A 15,388-nucleotide genomic window follows, 5' to 3' on the forward strand; every position below is an offset into this window, starting at 1 on the left:
TTTTTGCTTTATTAAAAAGAAAAGCTTTGAACGTCAGAAAATACAAGATTGGTCTGTATTAATTTTTTTCCTTCAAATTATTATTCAGTTTTCCTTTTCCTATGAAATGCTGCTGTTTAAACAGCTGTGATTGAAATGTGTCCGTCTGTCCTCTTGCTTTGGACTTTGGGGGTGGATGTCCTTGTTTTTCCTGAGAATCAGGCCTTTCCTTGTTTGTCTTTTTAATTTGTATTTCTTCGTAAGTGCCCACAGTGCCGAGTGTGATGCCCTGTCCAGCAGATCCAGAAATGTCCTGTTTTATCTACATATTGTACTCCATGCTGACCTCCTAAAGACGAGGTACAAGGCAGGGCAAATTTTTTCTCCAAAATAGATGTCATATATATATATATATATATATATATATATATATATATATATATATATATATACACACATACATATATATATATAATATATACACATTCGTACATACATATCTTTATTCATGTGATGTTCAAAATGTTTTTTTTTAAATGTACATGTTTACAAAATCGTAACAAACACAGGAAAGTGTTTCGCTCGCTCTGGAACAATGAAGCTGGGTAGGTAATCTAACAACCCTTCACTAAAACGGTCTCTGATTTGTATATTGAAGCCAGACAGAAAATACCAGTCAAAAGGAAAGAAAGAAAGAAAGAAAGAAAGGGATGTGGGGTCGGTGGAGAAATAAAGGAATGTACAAGAGGAGAGATGGAAAGAAAGAAGTGGAGAGAGATGTGGAGACAGGCTACTTATCTTTCCAAAACAAAACATGAGGGAGTGTTTTCACATAAAAAAAGCACAAACAATCTTTGTGTTCTTTTATTACTAAATAGTGCAACAATGAACATTGCATTTCTTCCGCCCTTTCGTTCTCATGTGTGGGATGGTACTTGTTGGCTTAGCCTTCCCCACCTTTCTCGGTTCTTAACACTTTGGGGGGGGGAAATGAGGCATAACTCTTGTTCTGTCACTGTAAAGTGTGTCGGTATCGTCAGTTTTCCTACCTTGGACCAAACAGGCTTCTGATTCAGAGACGTAAACAAAACACAGACCCTGCTCAAAAACAAAACCAAAATTAGGAAACTAAAGGAATAAAAACAGAACAAGTGGAGGTGTTTGGGCAGCACATCATTTGGGAAAGGCAGGGCTCAGTTTTCCCCACCCTTACGCGGTGGTGAGCGCCTCCTCTGAAGTCATTTTAGCCAGATCCTCAAGGAATAAAAACCAGGATGGATGCCTGGGCTGCAGCGCACCCTCCTCCTCAGGCAGGGAGGAAGGCATGCAGAGACAGCGGTCCCCCTGGGACTGTACTGGGCTGGGCCTCAGAATGCCTGCTGAGCTGGGTTGTAGTTGAAGGTAGACGGGACGTGGGGCCTCTCTTCTAGCTTTTCGTACTCCAGGTGGAACTCCTGGAGGGATAGAGAAAATATAATCAGCAATGGAGACGGAAGATCCCTGTTGAGTTTATATTGCCTGAGTGAGGCTACTGATCATTAATATCAAGAGCTGATAACTCAGTGTGACAGACATCACCAGTAACAGAGAGATACAGAAGGACTATCTTGAACCAACGTTAAACACGTACAAGTTCCTAAAAAAATACTTCCACATAACTCCATCAAAGGAGATTCACAACTCAAGCCAAACACGTAAATCTAAATAGCACACACAGCACTTTCTCTTCATGTTAACTGTATTGATTGAGGGTAGCAGATACTAAAGCCAATACCTTTACCTTGGCTACCTTCCTCCAGTTAAGACAATCAAAGAAGTAGTAGGTCCCCCTCTCGTAGGTGTTGGTCTTTAGTGTGGGCTCCATGCCCGGCGCCCGCGTGATCCACACCCGCTCCTCCTTGTGGTACCGCCAGTCCCGGTTAAACCTGCACCAACACCAGACACAGCCAGGAGAGAGAGAGAGATGCCATTAACGCACAGTGAGTCAGTAAAGAAAAAAAGGCCAAATAACTCCTTGATAACAACATATAGAAACTATGGACAACTACTGAAAGAAACCAAAAAGGTGATCCTGGGAAGTTAAGGTGTGCTAATTAAATCTTATTAGTCTTATTTAGATATGATCCATGTTCAAAGACACCTCTCTAGAGAGTGCCTAAGTGAAAGTGCCTTCTGTAGTGATCCTACAGCACTTACAGCTCTACCGCTGCCAGGAGCTGTAGCAGGTCTCCTCCGTTCATGTAGTACAGATAGAACAGCAGGTCTTCACCGTACCGCGCCAGTTTAATAGCTGCCAGCTGAGGAAGAGGAGGAGAGATATCTTTATCAACACAATCATTTGTTTATCCAATTATGACATTGCACTTTCTTACATTTACATTTTAGTCATTTAGCAGAGACGCTCTTATCCAGAGCGACTTACAGTTAGTGAGTGCATACATTATTATATATTTTTTTTTCATACCCCCCGTGGGAATCGAACCCACAACCCTGGCATTGCAAACGCCATGCTCTACCAACTGAGCTACATCCCTGCCGGCCATTCCCTCCCCTACCCTGGACGACGCTGGGCCAATTGTGCGCCGCTCCATGGGTCTCCCGGTCGCGGCCGGCTACAACAGAGCCTGGATTCGAACCAGGATCTCTAGTGGCACAGCTAGCACTGCAATGCAGTGCCTTAGACCACTGCGCCACTCGGGAGGTTCAATACCACTTGAAAGGGGATTACTGATTCATCACCTACCTTGTCCCTTATGTGGATGTTGGTTAAGTACTCAGACGGGACGTGGAAGTCTGAAAGAGAGGAGGCACCAGATCACCAACAGGCTCAGTGCGGTTTGTGTGCGTGTACGGTCAGTGTAATGTCTTACCAATGTCTTGAGGTCGACACGGTGCCGATGCCCAGGGGGAAGCAAACTTGGGGTACAGGTTTCTGTCAGGAGAGGTGGGGAGATGTTACTCTCAACATAGACTTAACTTAAGATGAATAAAAAAATTACTTTAGATGAATAAAAACATCTGACAAAACACTGATTTTGACTTCTGTAGCCCTCAACCTAATGTTCAGACAGAGCAACCGTCTTACTCTGGAGAGTTGAGGTTGAGTCCCAGCGTTGTGAGGTCACTCCCCAGTGCCAAATGCACCATGCCCGGATCCGTCTCCGCTGCTCGGATAAACGTCAGCAAGCCAATCATCCCAAACTGGTCCGTCACCATTCCCCCGGGAATGTTCGTCACCCGCCCTACAGAGGTGGGAAAATCCACAGTGAGGGAAAAAAATAACCAAGTAGAGCTTTCCGTCCAGCTAACGCAAATGTGGACCATACCATTGGCCAACGGTCATGCAGGAACCATGTCAAAACCCACTGAGGTACCCAGGTTGAGACAGAGAGGTGTGATTGGTTGAGAGGGCTCACCGTCAGGTAACACCTGGATCCCTTTCTTCTGGCTGTTGTTCTGTGCTGAGCTCGTCTTGTCTCCGGGGAACTTAGGCCCGTCTCCACTGGACGTGCTCTTGCCTGTAGAGTTTAGGTTCTGCACAAAGCAAAAAAACGAATGAATTAATAATCATCTTATTTTTATTACATCTATAAGCCACATGCCATCATGGAACATTGCGTTGAATATAGGATGTCCACTCTACTAATTCTATGGTGAAAGACTTGAATATGCAGTAGCTGTTGTTGCTCAACATAAGGAGGCCTTGTCTAGTTGCCTGTCCGTTTCAGCTTTATCCATGTTTGGCATGACAACGACCAAGGAAAACAGACTGACAACCAGGCTAAAGGCAGCCTGTCTGTCTGTTTGACTCACAGTTTTGCTGTCGTCGTTGCTCAACGTGGGGTCCTTGTAGTTGGGACCAGGCAGTGCAGGGAAGTCCTCGTTGTGGATGGAGAAATCCTGCGTCGGCTCGTTCGATGGCTTCGTCACCATGCCAACTGATGAGGTCATGAGATGAAGAGAAGAGGCTTCTTAAATAAATCACCACAATGAGAAAGAAGTTTAGCCTTGGGTTATATACACACACACCATTGGAGAAGGCCTTTCCCTTTTTCATCACAACTCGCCACAGTTTATATTTGAAAAGAGACTGAAGTGGGCTGAGTATTTACATTGAGAATATGTCTAGCAGTACTGACTGGCCCACAGTAATTTGATGAGTCAGTGATGCTTTTACATGTGCACTGCCAAGTGCCCTTAGCATCCAAGCCTAGTGCATTACAATGAGTCCTTCTTACAGGGAGCCCTTCTTTCTAGTGCACTACACTGAGCCCTTACAATGGGTAACCCTCCTAGTCTAGTCCACTATTATAAACCCTTACTGGTGCACTATTAAAAGTTCTTACCATAGGGGGCCCTTCCAGCTAGTGGGTTAAGTAGCGGCGTTGGGTTTCCGCTTCCTTCCCTCCGACTCCTGTCTGCTAACGCAGGGAAGTCAGACAGGTCTAGCCCCGTCACGTTTTCACTGCCGTCTGTGAGGGGTAGGTTAAAGACTTGTAAGAAAGCCATATGGGTAAAATGGTGTTACTCTTCATGCTGACAGTGTCTTATAGTGTGTGTGAATGGATAGGTAAGTGGATGTTATAAAAACATCAGATAGTTGGTTATTTTGTAGAGACACACTACTAACCTGTGCCATTGAAGATGTTGCTTGATAACGAGTTGTTCATCCCAAACGCCTGGTTCCGGTTCATCCCAAATCCCGACATGCTACAGAAATACAGAGGACAACTTTAGCCTCCAACTGGATCACCTTTATATCTATTTTCAATCATCACAAAAAAACTATTGATGAGTTAGACTTTTATACAGAGAGTTGAGAACAGCAGATGTTTCAGTTGTATGGCCAGCCAGACTGTGTACCTGTTGATGGTGAAGGGCTGCCGTGCAGGCTGCTGTTTGGGCATACAGATGATGCTGGGGGGGCTGCGGTTGGGGCTGCCCATGCTGTTGGTCCTGCCACTGCCCATCCCGATGCCCTGGCCCACCTGGGAGTGATTCAGCAGGTTCCTCGAGTTCATCGGCAGGATCCCCCTGTGGAGGAGACATCACGTGTTAGAGTTAGACTAATGGGTGAACAGAATGGGTTGATATGAAGCCAGGTGATTATTTTACTAATAATGTCCTGTCCTGCTCTGGAACTACTGAACTGAACTGACTGTCTAACTAACTAACTAACTAAACAGCAGAATAATGATTCCATGGCATTTCAACACATTGGCTTATGTGGTCTCTCTGTCTCCAGAATATCTCTCTCTCCAGCATCTCCACCTTACACACACCTGCTTGGCGAGGGTGGGGTATGGAGGGACATGGTGGGTACCCCAGTGGTGGGGGTGATATGGCTCGGTAGCGGAGTGCCTTGCGTTAAGCTGCGGTTTAACTGAGGCGTGTTGTTGCCCATGCCCCTTATTGAGAAGCCTAGTGCACCTGCAACAGGAGAAATAGAAACAGTCAACATGGAACTCTTATCAAATTCCAAAGTGACCAAAAGATTGGATATTTCTCATAGCAATCTTTCGAGATAAACAAGAAGTGTCTAAGGGAAAAGTGTTGAAGTCTGTTTTGAATTGGGTATATTTATCGGATACATTTATAGGGTAATTATTCTAGTAGATCAAATAGCTCCAGGTATGACTTGACTATAAAATTGTTACAGACCTAAATGTATTACAGCCTTAGTAGGAAAGACCCTGAAAACCACAGACAGAAATGAAATTGAACAGATGCAGCCAGCTTACTCTGTGGGCCATATAAACTGGCCCCAAGCTGGGACAGTTGACCTGATGACGACGGTGAGGGAGACGAGAGCATCTGGAGGAGAACGAGAGATAAACCACATAAAGAGAGAGGGAAAGACTGGAAACAAGAATACCAACAGATGACAACACCTTTATCAATAACACATAATTGCACATTAGGGCAGTTCGTATATCATTCTTTACAAATCACGTTACACTGTAATTACAAAGTAATTGGGGTATTCAATTTAAAGGATAATAATAACAACATCAATGCTAAGGCAAAGTTATGGGCATATAGGATGATGAAGTAGCCTAAATCTCCCTAAATATGAAAAATAACCATAAACAGATTTACATTATAGAAAGATTTGGAAAACTATTTACTTACTTCAAGTTCAAAGGGAGCTGTAGCAGGGATGTGCGATCGAGCAGACAGAGCACTTACGTCTTTGTCCGACCGATGTGGGTACATGGACGGCTGGCTGTAGTACATGTTCTCATCAGGGTAGTCGCTTTCCACCCCTTCTACAAACTTCTTTCTCGTAGCACTGAACATGCCGTTTGTCACCTGCAGAGAGTGGGATGAAGGAACAGGTTTTCATATCTCAATTCCTCAACAGTCCATAGAAATTGAGACTGTGGACAAGCATGGTTCACAACACTGTTCATATCAGATTTAAAAAACGATCATGGACAGGACAGGAGTGAAACACAAAACCACGCAGTAGTGTTAGTCCTATGACTATGGTCTACTACACTTTCAGTTTAAACTGGTCCCACATCACATCTCACTACCAGACAACACGCCCACACCTTGCGCAATGTGTGCATACCAGTGCTTGACTTGGAATTAAATAGGTTCCAGTACTCATTTTGGGTGCCTGCACTGTTTATATTTAGGTGCAGGAGCTCCACAGTAGTTTTGAGCTATTATACTACCGTATAAGAGGAACAGGAGCTCAAGCAGTAGAAAATATGAGGTGCTACTCAGCTCCTGCCCAAGTCAAGTACGGGTGTATACAGTGTGCCTTACAAAACACATTTACAATCGCCTTTATACTGTTGTTGATTTTCCACTCACTGTTATCATGCTGGTGTGTGATTATGCATTGGTCAACATACAGTGCATCACTGCAGCGTTGCCTAAGAACAATTCAACAAGCTTCTGCTCAGGTGCCACTATAAGGTTCAGTTATTATTCTCTACACCAAACTTTCCGTAAAGCATGTTGTGGCTAACGTTAACTAACAATACAGCGTGAGTCTGATTAGTTATAATAACAGTTTGTTCCAAATTCACAGCCGGTTCAACAACAAGCATCACTAAACTAGCTAGCTAAATCCCTCCAATTCAACAACCCTTGTCAGGCAGTCTGCTTGCCTATAGGTAGCGACGTGCAGGTTGGGCCTGTTTTGTCTCCTATCCAGTTCCCAGTACCTCTCGGTCTCAATTTACGCTAGGAGCCACAGACAAAAACAGAGCGCAGAACACCTTTCGAATTAAAATCTGCCCACCCCGTCCAAAACACACCAAACCGAATGACAAGGACTACAAAGATGAATGTGTTGTGATGTGACGATTTGAGTCGGACCAAACGGGTTTATATTTGAGGGGAAAATACTGAAAAAACCTCACCGCATTAATTTCCCTTCTCCTCGTAGCTAGATCCAAGATGGCTGTGTATTCAGTATTCCACAATCGAGAATCCTGGGTGAATAGCCTTTACCCTCTGACCTCTCTACAACCTCCTAACCATTTCCGCACAGAAATTATGAATGTTCTACTTCTGTGTCTACAAAGTGGCTAATACACTACAGTATGTATTTGAATAGTATGCAATATAGTTTTTCTAGTTACATATTATTGGGTGAACTCACTATCAGTAGAAAATGATCAGCGCATCAACAAACTCAGTAGGTAAACACATGCAAAAATGATAATAAGCCACTCCCATTTATATTATTTTCAAAACACAGAGGCAATGAACCCAGGCATAAGTGATATGATATCACCGTAGTAGCCTATACATCAGGGATCATCAACTAGATTCGGCCGCGGGCCGATCTTTTCTTGAGTGGATGGTCAGGGGGCTAGTGGTGCACGACTCCAGGATTTTTGGACTCGACTCCGACTCCTGTGGCTGGAGTCGAAAGGAGTCGACTCTTGCTCGACTCCCAAAAAGCGCTGAAACGGATGCGCATACAGGTACATACCACCTCATTATTGCAGTCCTACTAGGAAGACTACATTAGCGTTCTAGAGGACTGACATGAGCATGATGCTGCCCATTTGCTCATCAATTTAGCCTATAAAAGGCCTATTTTGTTTGAATATAGAAGGTGATGTGTAGGAACTAGACTATTTCATTGATATTTCTGCTGTGTTCAGCCTTGACAGATCCCATGGGATGATGCGGTGCACTCTACGCTGATAAGCCTATTATTTGCCATATTATAGCCCTATTCGGACGGGTATTACTAGAGACGTTGGTTTTGTAATTATTATCCAAGCATGTGCATTATTCCAGAATACGATTCACACAGGATTCGTTTTTTCAAAACTGCCCCCTGTAATTCATATATATATATATATATATATATATATATATATATTTTTCAGATTTAATTGACTGGAGGTTTTTATTGTAGGCGTGAAAATATTTCAACGTCATGTCTAGAGGATAATAGGCTACACTGATAACTCTTGCTTGGCTGGCAAATGTATAGGTCTCCCCATAATATTTACATTGAGGAAGTGTGATCATAATCATTATTTTAATGATCCACGGTAGACGTCCTTCCTAATAACAATGCACCAATAGCCATCCAGGGTTCAATTAAATAATCCATAGGCACAATACTTTTTATTGCACATTTAGGCCTAATTAAACTGATGCATTTGGCGATGTTCAACTTCAATTCACTGACTCTAAGAATAGCTTAACCATACTCATTGATAGTCTAATATATACTTGAATATACTTTTGTTGAATTTACGAGGCGTTGCTAGACAATACATTGCTACAGATTACCAAGATGCCTATGGGCACGGTTCTGACTGTCTGTCTGTCTGCCTGCTCCGATCCTCCCTCTCCCTCACTGTTTCCCTTCGCTTAGTGTGTGTTTGGTCTTCGGTCTGTTGTGTGTAGAATAGCTCAGCGTATCGTTAATAGCCCCTACTTTACTGAACTTGCGCGAGACATTTCAAGTTCAATGAGAAATAGTGACATACACTCTGAATGACCGAAAATAATAAATCCCATATTGGTCTTTCACAGTCAGGCCAACCCAAGCTGTACTGTGCAGTAGAATAACAGTAGGCCTACTATTGAAACAGATCAACTAATTCAGAAATTCACAGGTTTCAGATTTCCCCCAATTTTTCAGGTTTTCGTTCTCAAAGTGACACTTTTTTAACCAGAAAAAGAAAAAAAATGTATGTTCTAATTCCATAACAATGCTTCTACCACAGGTCTGGGAAAAATCTAATACATTTTGATTTTTTTAGAGTAGTTACCCTTTAATTCAAGTGTGCAGTCACCTAGCACTATTGTTTGATCAGCTGTGTTTCTGTAGCACATGAGATGGAGTCTGCAAAATAAATGGCCTTTGGATATGCAAATAATCATCATGATACCATTCTGAAAGGTAGGCATGGACGACTTTGTAGCTAGTTGACATTTAATAGAGAAGGTTTTTGAGAAAGCCTTTCCATCTACCAGAAGACGGTTAGGCCTATCATTAGCATCGCTATATTTTTCCTGTTCCTTAATTGTTTGGAACCTGGACGTTTTACTTCATATTATGAGGCATGTCTTACCCACCATAGAAACGTGGTGGCAATTATTTTCATACAGACGTACTAATATGCGTTTCCTGTTCTATTGGTTTTCTTTCAACTTTATTTCATTGTCTAGCAGCCAAAGGCATTATCCGAATCATATTAACAACCCATGATAGTTGTTGCATCTTTAAATCATTCCTCTTTCTAACGGATATTTCCATCTCTGTCCATGAAACCGCTTGCATGTGCGGTGCGCATTTCAGAACGGTGTTTTCTGGAAATTGCATTTTGGAACGTTCACTCGTAGGCCTTATTGCCGTACGGTGTGTACATTGCTGCACCTACATTTTTTATAAATAATAGTTTATCAACATTTTAAGCTAAACATTCCGATCTGTTCCATCAGCCTTATTAATTGATATGGTGTATACCTCTACCACACGACTTTGTTACGTATCAGTCGGGATGAAGAAGTGAGTATATGCAATGCCCACTGAAAAATAAGTGGCTATACAGCGTATACCCGCGTATACGCTCCACTACACCATTGGCTGTGAAAGATGCGATAGTTTGTGTTCTCGAAGTAGACTATGGCAAATCGTTTCCTCCGTTGCAAAAAAACGGAATCTTAGGAGTCGAGGAGTCAAGCTTGACACCCAGAAATGCGAGTCGACGGGCAAGGAGTCGAGGAATCGATTATTTTGGAGTCGACTCCCCACCTTACATGGGGCCAGAACATAATTTCAAATAATTTGTAGACTGCAAATTGACTGCAAGAAGCCCAAACGGATATAATACTTTACTAAACACAAACCTTGCTTACATTTGGGGAACCCTGCTATACATGATATCCTATTGTATCACCATATCATATTGAGACAGTATGTCACTCACTAGCTACGAATCACCTTCACTAATGAATGTCAATAAGGATTCAAAAACCGTATGTCTATTTCTAACATTTTAAAGCATCTGCAAGGATTCTTATTGTTCTCCATCATTCCATTGTTCTATGTGTTATGCATAACACATTGTATCATTTCATTTGTTAACAGAGCATGTTGGATAAAAGAGGTTGTCCTCTCCAATCTATCTACAGTATGACATTCTATGGAGGGACCACCATATTGCCCACATTTTCTCCCTCATCAGTCGGTAACGTATTTCTGCCTGTCAGAAGCCACCAGATGAAGAGTAATGTGCTGCCTAGAGAGGAGGGCTGGAGCTAAAAACAGTCTGTCAGAGCACAGTCTGCCCCCCAGGTCTGATAAGGGAAATTAAATTCCTGCCCTTTATCTGGTTGGAAAATAGCCCCTAATGAAGGTGCAGGAGATAACTTAGGAAAGTCACACTTCAGAGTGTACTAACGAAACAGCAGATGATACCATACCACCTTCTAGATTGCAGAGAATTACGTAACATGGTTATGTAGTTGAAAATGGTTCCCATGCACATGGTACAGTGAGAACAGATTAAGTCACATATGTGACCAAAAACAAGCTCAAATTCACTCTACAGTAGGGGAGAGTGGGGTAAGTTGAGACAAAGTGAAGTCCCTTTTCTTCTTCTTCTTCTTCTTCTTCTTCTTCTTCTTCTTCTTCTTCTTCTTCTTCTTCTTCTTCTTCTTCTTCTTCTTCTATGGTATTATGGCAGTCAGCAAACAGTGTTAGAGGTGCATGCCCCCACCTACTGGTTGGGTGAAAACTGATCAACTTTAATGCATAAATAATGAACAAAAAAGGGTGAACAAAAATAATAACTTTACTCCTTCATTCTGATTCAAATGTCTTCTCAGATCCCTACACAGGTTCAGGAGCCTGAGATAGGTGGAACCTCTTCATTCAGTATTCCCTGTCGCGTTTCGGACGTGATGTCCTGAAGATCCCAAAATATTTATGCCACCTTCACAATGATTTCTAGTTTCTTTAATTTTTTATTAGTTTGTCCAGTATAATTTATCACTTGCGCGATAAACACAACAAAGTCTACCTTCTTTACTGTTAGTATCCCAGGATCCCTCTGATGAATGACATTCACTGAGTGGCATCCACTCTCATCTTATCTCCACTTGCTCCTTCCGCTATTTGCACTGCCTACACATAGGAGACCTGCTGGATAGCCCTGATCCTAGCTACTGCAACTGCTTTTACCCTATCAGGGCACTCAGGAGTGTGATTCCCATTACAATTACAGCACTGTGCTTCCTCCGACCCTTCAACAACAACAACAACAAATACTTGCCACGTTTTACAATTATACCACTGAAGCGACTTTTGTACATACGTTCTTCACTGCATATCTCACGTTCCCAAATTTTACATGAGTCGGCAGAAAAACTTAATCAAAAACGACAGCAAAACCGATAGGCTTTCGTCCTTCTTTCCGTCAATCATTGGGGTTAAACGACGTGCGTCTACCACTCCAGGCATGTTCTCCCTAATACACGAAACCTCAATGTCCAACGAGACGTCAGAGATGACACCTTTAATCGGTGCCCTACTCTGAAAATCATAGCTTTTCACATCATACGATAATAGTTTGTAGAGCGACAGCGCTCTCTTTCTGTTCTCTTGACACACAGGAAACATACCGCTTCTGATCACCCTGACCGACTCCACTTTTCCCAATGTGTCCTTTACCATCTTTGAGATCACGAACGGGTCACCCAAAAAAACCATCCTTGCTGGTGAAACACTCCAACAATAAATGGATCTTCATTTCCAACTGTAGACCTTTTCTTTCCATTCTTCTTTCTCACCGTTGTCCACTTATCATTCTCATCAACTCCACTCGCGCCAACAAAATCACACATTGCATCCGTTTCCACCATTTCATGACCCCCATCCATCCTTGTTTCTAGGACACAATACACAAAATGTATCATTTCACAAAATATTTAGGAAGAGGTAATCATTTCATGGAGTCTGTGAAGGAAGAAACCACATGGAAAAAGTGGTAAGCAAGTTAGTTCCAAAAAACAGATTTCATGATGCTTGTACCTAAACCAAAGTAGATCATTTTAAGATCGTTCTATACATCAGTTGGGGTGTCTATAAGTTTCAAAATGAGGTCCTAAACCTAGCATAAAAGTGCGTCATTGTAGCTGTGTGGGCTAATATAGTCAAAATGTTTGCCTTTGGGTAAGTTGAGCCAATGGCCATGGGGTAAGTTGAGCAAATGGTTGAGCCAATGGCAAGTTGAGCAAATTGAAGTGTTTTCTTCCAAGGCGTAATGCAAGGAATTATTGCTGGGATATGAGGTAACAACAGGGCCTATGTTAAAAGTGTTTAAAAAAAAAAGATACTTAAAAGGATTAAAATACAAAAAAGCGATTTTGATTGTGTTGAATTGTGTTTGGGAAATAAAGATAGATATGGTTTATAAAGGTAGTGGTAATATTTAATTCAGTACATACATTTGTAGGCGGCTTAACTTACCCTGTCTCGCGTCTCAACTTACCCCATACCCGGGGTAAGTTGTGAAAAGAGACCACTTTTTTTGAACAAGCTATGTTTTCAAAACTGTAATGTTTACATGAATTCTGATTATTTCCAGGGAAATACAACATCCTGAAATATATGTAGATATCTTTGTTAGAAAGAAAACTATGTTTCCCTTGACAGAGTGATGCTGAATGTATAAAATGGCTCAAGTTATCCCACTCTCCCCTATGCAGTCTGGTTCTGCACTGATTCTATCCCACTTTAATCTTCTTTAAAAGGAACTGAAACAGAAAGACTGCATACTGTAAACTTCCCAGAAGCTCATTAACCCCAGCCACCAGCTGTGGATAGGTGTCCATAGCCCTCACACACTCACAGCTCACACCAAGTCAACGTGTGAGCGAAGCAGACAGGACTCCTTAACTTGGGGTTGACAAAGCCCAAGCCACTCTGGCATTTACATCCCCCTGATATGCCTCTTTACTTTTTTTGGAGGCTGTTACTTCATTTTCCACTCCATGCAGCAAACATGTCAAACCACCCGATGATTTAATGCTTTTCCAGTTTGACCAAAACACTCTCTGGCTCTCTCACACGGCTGTTTGCAACTCTGTGCCATAGTTCAGAAACATGACAGCCTCTGCTAACAGTCACAAATTCTGCACATTATTTAAGAGTGAAAGGCCACTTGTGTGGTGATGATAAAGGCATGGCTCCCAGGCTGTGTGATGGCTCGTAGACGGACGGAATGTAGATGACATCCCGTGCTCTTTGATCACTTAACACCTCTTATATGCTTATCAACTGACTACATTCTGTTCTGCAGAACATAGACCCCCCCCTTGCTCTCTCACGTTATGAAGAGGGGGAAAGTCATTAAGCACAAATGGGGAGGAGTGAGCAGCTCGTCATTTGCTACTGCTTAAGAGCCTAGGCAAAGCTCAGAGCCACAGACAGACAGAGAGCGAGCCAACAGAGGTCTGTGCAAGGGTCTGGGAATATCGGCAACACACTCACTAGGTGGGATACAACACTGACATACCACTATTTGGGGGAAAGCTGGCAAGCATAATTTGGAAGTCTTATTGTGAGAAGGATCCCCTCAATCAGCATGACTCTCTAAAGTAGGTGTTTTTTTATAGAGACCGTCAAGTATAATCTCCAGCTTTGTGGGGGTCACAACATGCATGGACTGGTAGTTTGACATTGGAATTGCCTTTCTGGGTTTCAGTCAAGTTGTAAGTGTTTCAGTCATCTAGTCATATTTCATGTGTTATTCTTGTAGTTTTTTTGTAAAATGGCATCAGACTTGACAGCTTCTACTGCTGAGTAATCATGAAAGTTAGAGAATGGACTGTCCTGGACTTTCTTCCATGAGCTCCTAACTCCCCCCTCAGCTCTGCGGCTGAACCAGAGTGAGTGTAGGGCAGCATCAGGAAGACTCAGGCTGCTCATGATGGGGAACGTCATACGTGGCGCTGTGGCCTTCATCCCATCCGAGCGCTGCCAGCGTTTCCTGGTGGGCGACCTGAAGGAGATGCCTCTCGATCGGACACTAGACCTGAGCAAACTGCAGCTGCGTCGTCTTCCTATGGCTGCCTGCCTGTTCAATGAGCTGGTCAAGCTCTACCTGAGTGGCAACAACCTGAGCACCCTACCTGCAGACTTGCAGGGCCTGAGGAAGTTGCAGCTCTTAGCTCTAGACTTCAACTGTTTCGAGGAGCTGCCTGCGGCTGTGTGTCAGCTACCTCAGCTTAACATCCTGTATCTGGGCAACAACCAGCTCTGGTGCCTCCCCCGGGAGCTGGGCGAGCTGAAAGAACTTAATACCCTGTGGTTGGAGACCAACTGTTTCACTGAGTTCCCCAGTGTAGTCTGCGACCTCCCCAACCTCAAGACCCTCCATCTGGGGTACAACCAGATAAGCAAACTGCCCATGGAACTCGGTGGGTTGGAGGAGCTGAGGAGTATCTGGCTAGCCGGGAACCAGCTGTGTGAGTTCCCGCCAGTGTTGCTTGCCATGCACTTTCTGGCCGTGATCGATGTGGACCGCAACAAAATCCGCCGCTTTCCCGGTCTGTCCCACTTGCAGGGGTTGAAACTGGTAATCTACGACCACAACCCCTGTGTGAACGCACCTGTGGTCGGGGAGGGGGTCAGGAGGGTTGGACGCTGGGCGGACAGCTCGGATGATGAAGAGGATGGTGAGGATGGGTCGAAAGTGTGTGAGACTCCGACTGAGGTGAAGGGGCTTGCCTCCGAGGGACAACTGGACTCACTACTTGAAAAGGGTTGTGGAAGCATCTGACCTTGAACTGTGGCTAGGCTGGAGAACAGGATGCCAGTCAAGTGGAGCACTTACTGGAGAACGGCCTTTTTCTTGGCACACAAGCAGCCAGGCCTGATGGTGTTGGGTTCCAAATATGGTCAGGCCAATGA

The 15,388-nt window shown here is 43.4% G+C and overlaps 2 protein-coding genes across 9 annotated transcripts; one reads left to right on the forward strand and one right to left on the reverse strand.

Moving 5' to 3' along the window:
* Positions 1-827: 827 nt before the first annotated feature.
* LOC121540592 (CCR4-NOT transcription complex subunit 2) lies at positions 828-7,458 on the reverse strand. Of its 8 annotated transcripts, none has more exons than XM_041849588.1 (15): positions 7,359-7,458; positions 6,169-6,291; positions 5,721-5,793; positions 5,262-5,409; positions 4,843-5,013; positions 4,610-4,689; positions 4,326-4,451; positions 3,793-3,917; positions 3,396-3,513; positions 3,065-3,221; positions 2,850-2,911; positions 2,723-2,772; positions 2,176-2,276; positions 1,760-1,904; positions 828-1,433 (listed from the first exon to the last, which is right to left on the reverse strand). In XM_041849588.1, exons 2-15 carry the CDS (start codon positions 6,277-6,279, stop codon positions 1,347-1,349), a joined length of 1,554 nt encoding a protein of 517 aa, XP_041705522.1. In that variant the 5' UTR covers positions 6,280-6,291; positions 7,359-7,458; the 3' UTR covers positions 828-1,346. The 8 variants fall into 8 exon arrangements, with proteins under 8 accessions (XP_041705522.1, XP_041705521.1, XP_041705520.1 ...); XM_041849587.1 differs by having other exon boundaries at positions 1,754-1,904; positions 3,793-3,950; positions 4,326-4,472; XM_041849586.1 differs by having other exon boundaries at positions 1,754-1,904; positions 3,793-3,950; positions 4,326-4,472; positions 6,112-6,291.
* Positions 7,459-14,085: 6,627 nt separating this feature from the next.
* Positions 14,086-15,269, forward strand: LOC121540593 (leucine-rich repeat-containing protein 10). The gene has a single exon (XM_041849589.2). The coding sequence runs from the start codon at positions 14,403-14,405 to the stop codon at positions 15,255-15,257; it is 855 nt and encodes a 284-aa protein (XP_041705523.1). The 5' UTR covers positions 14,086-14,402; the 3' UTR covers positions 15,258-15,269.
* The last annotated feature ends 119 nt before the right edge of the window (positions 15,270-15,388 follow it).

Source organism: Coregonus clupeaformis, chromosome 26 (assembly GCF_020615455.1).
Source record: "Coregonus clupeaformis isolate EN_2021a chromosome 26, ASM2061545v1, whole genome shotgun sequence".
Taxonomy (NCBI): domain Eukaryota; kingdom Metazoa; phylum Chordata; class Actinopteri; order Salmoniformes; family Salmonidae; genus Coregonus; species Coregonus clupeaformis.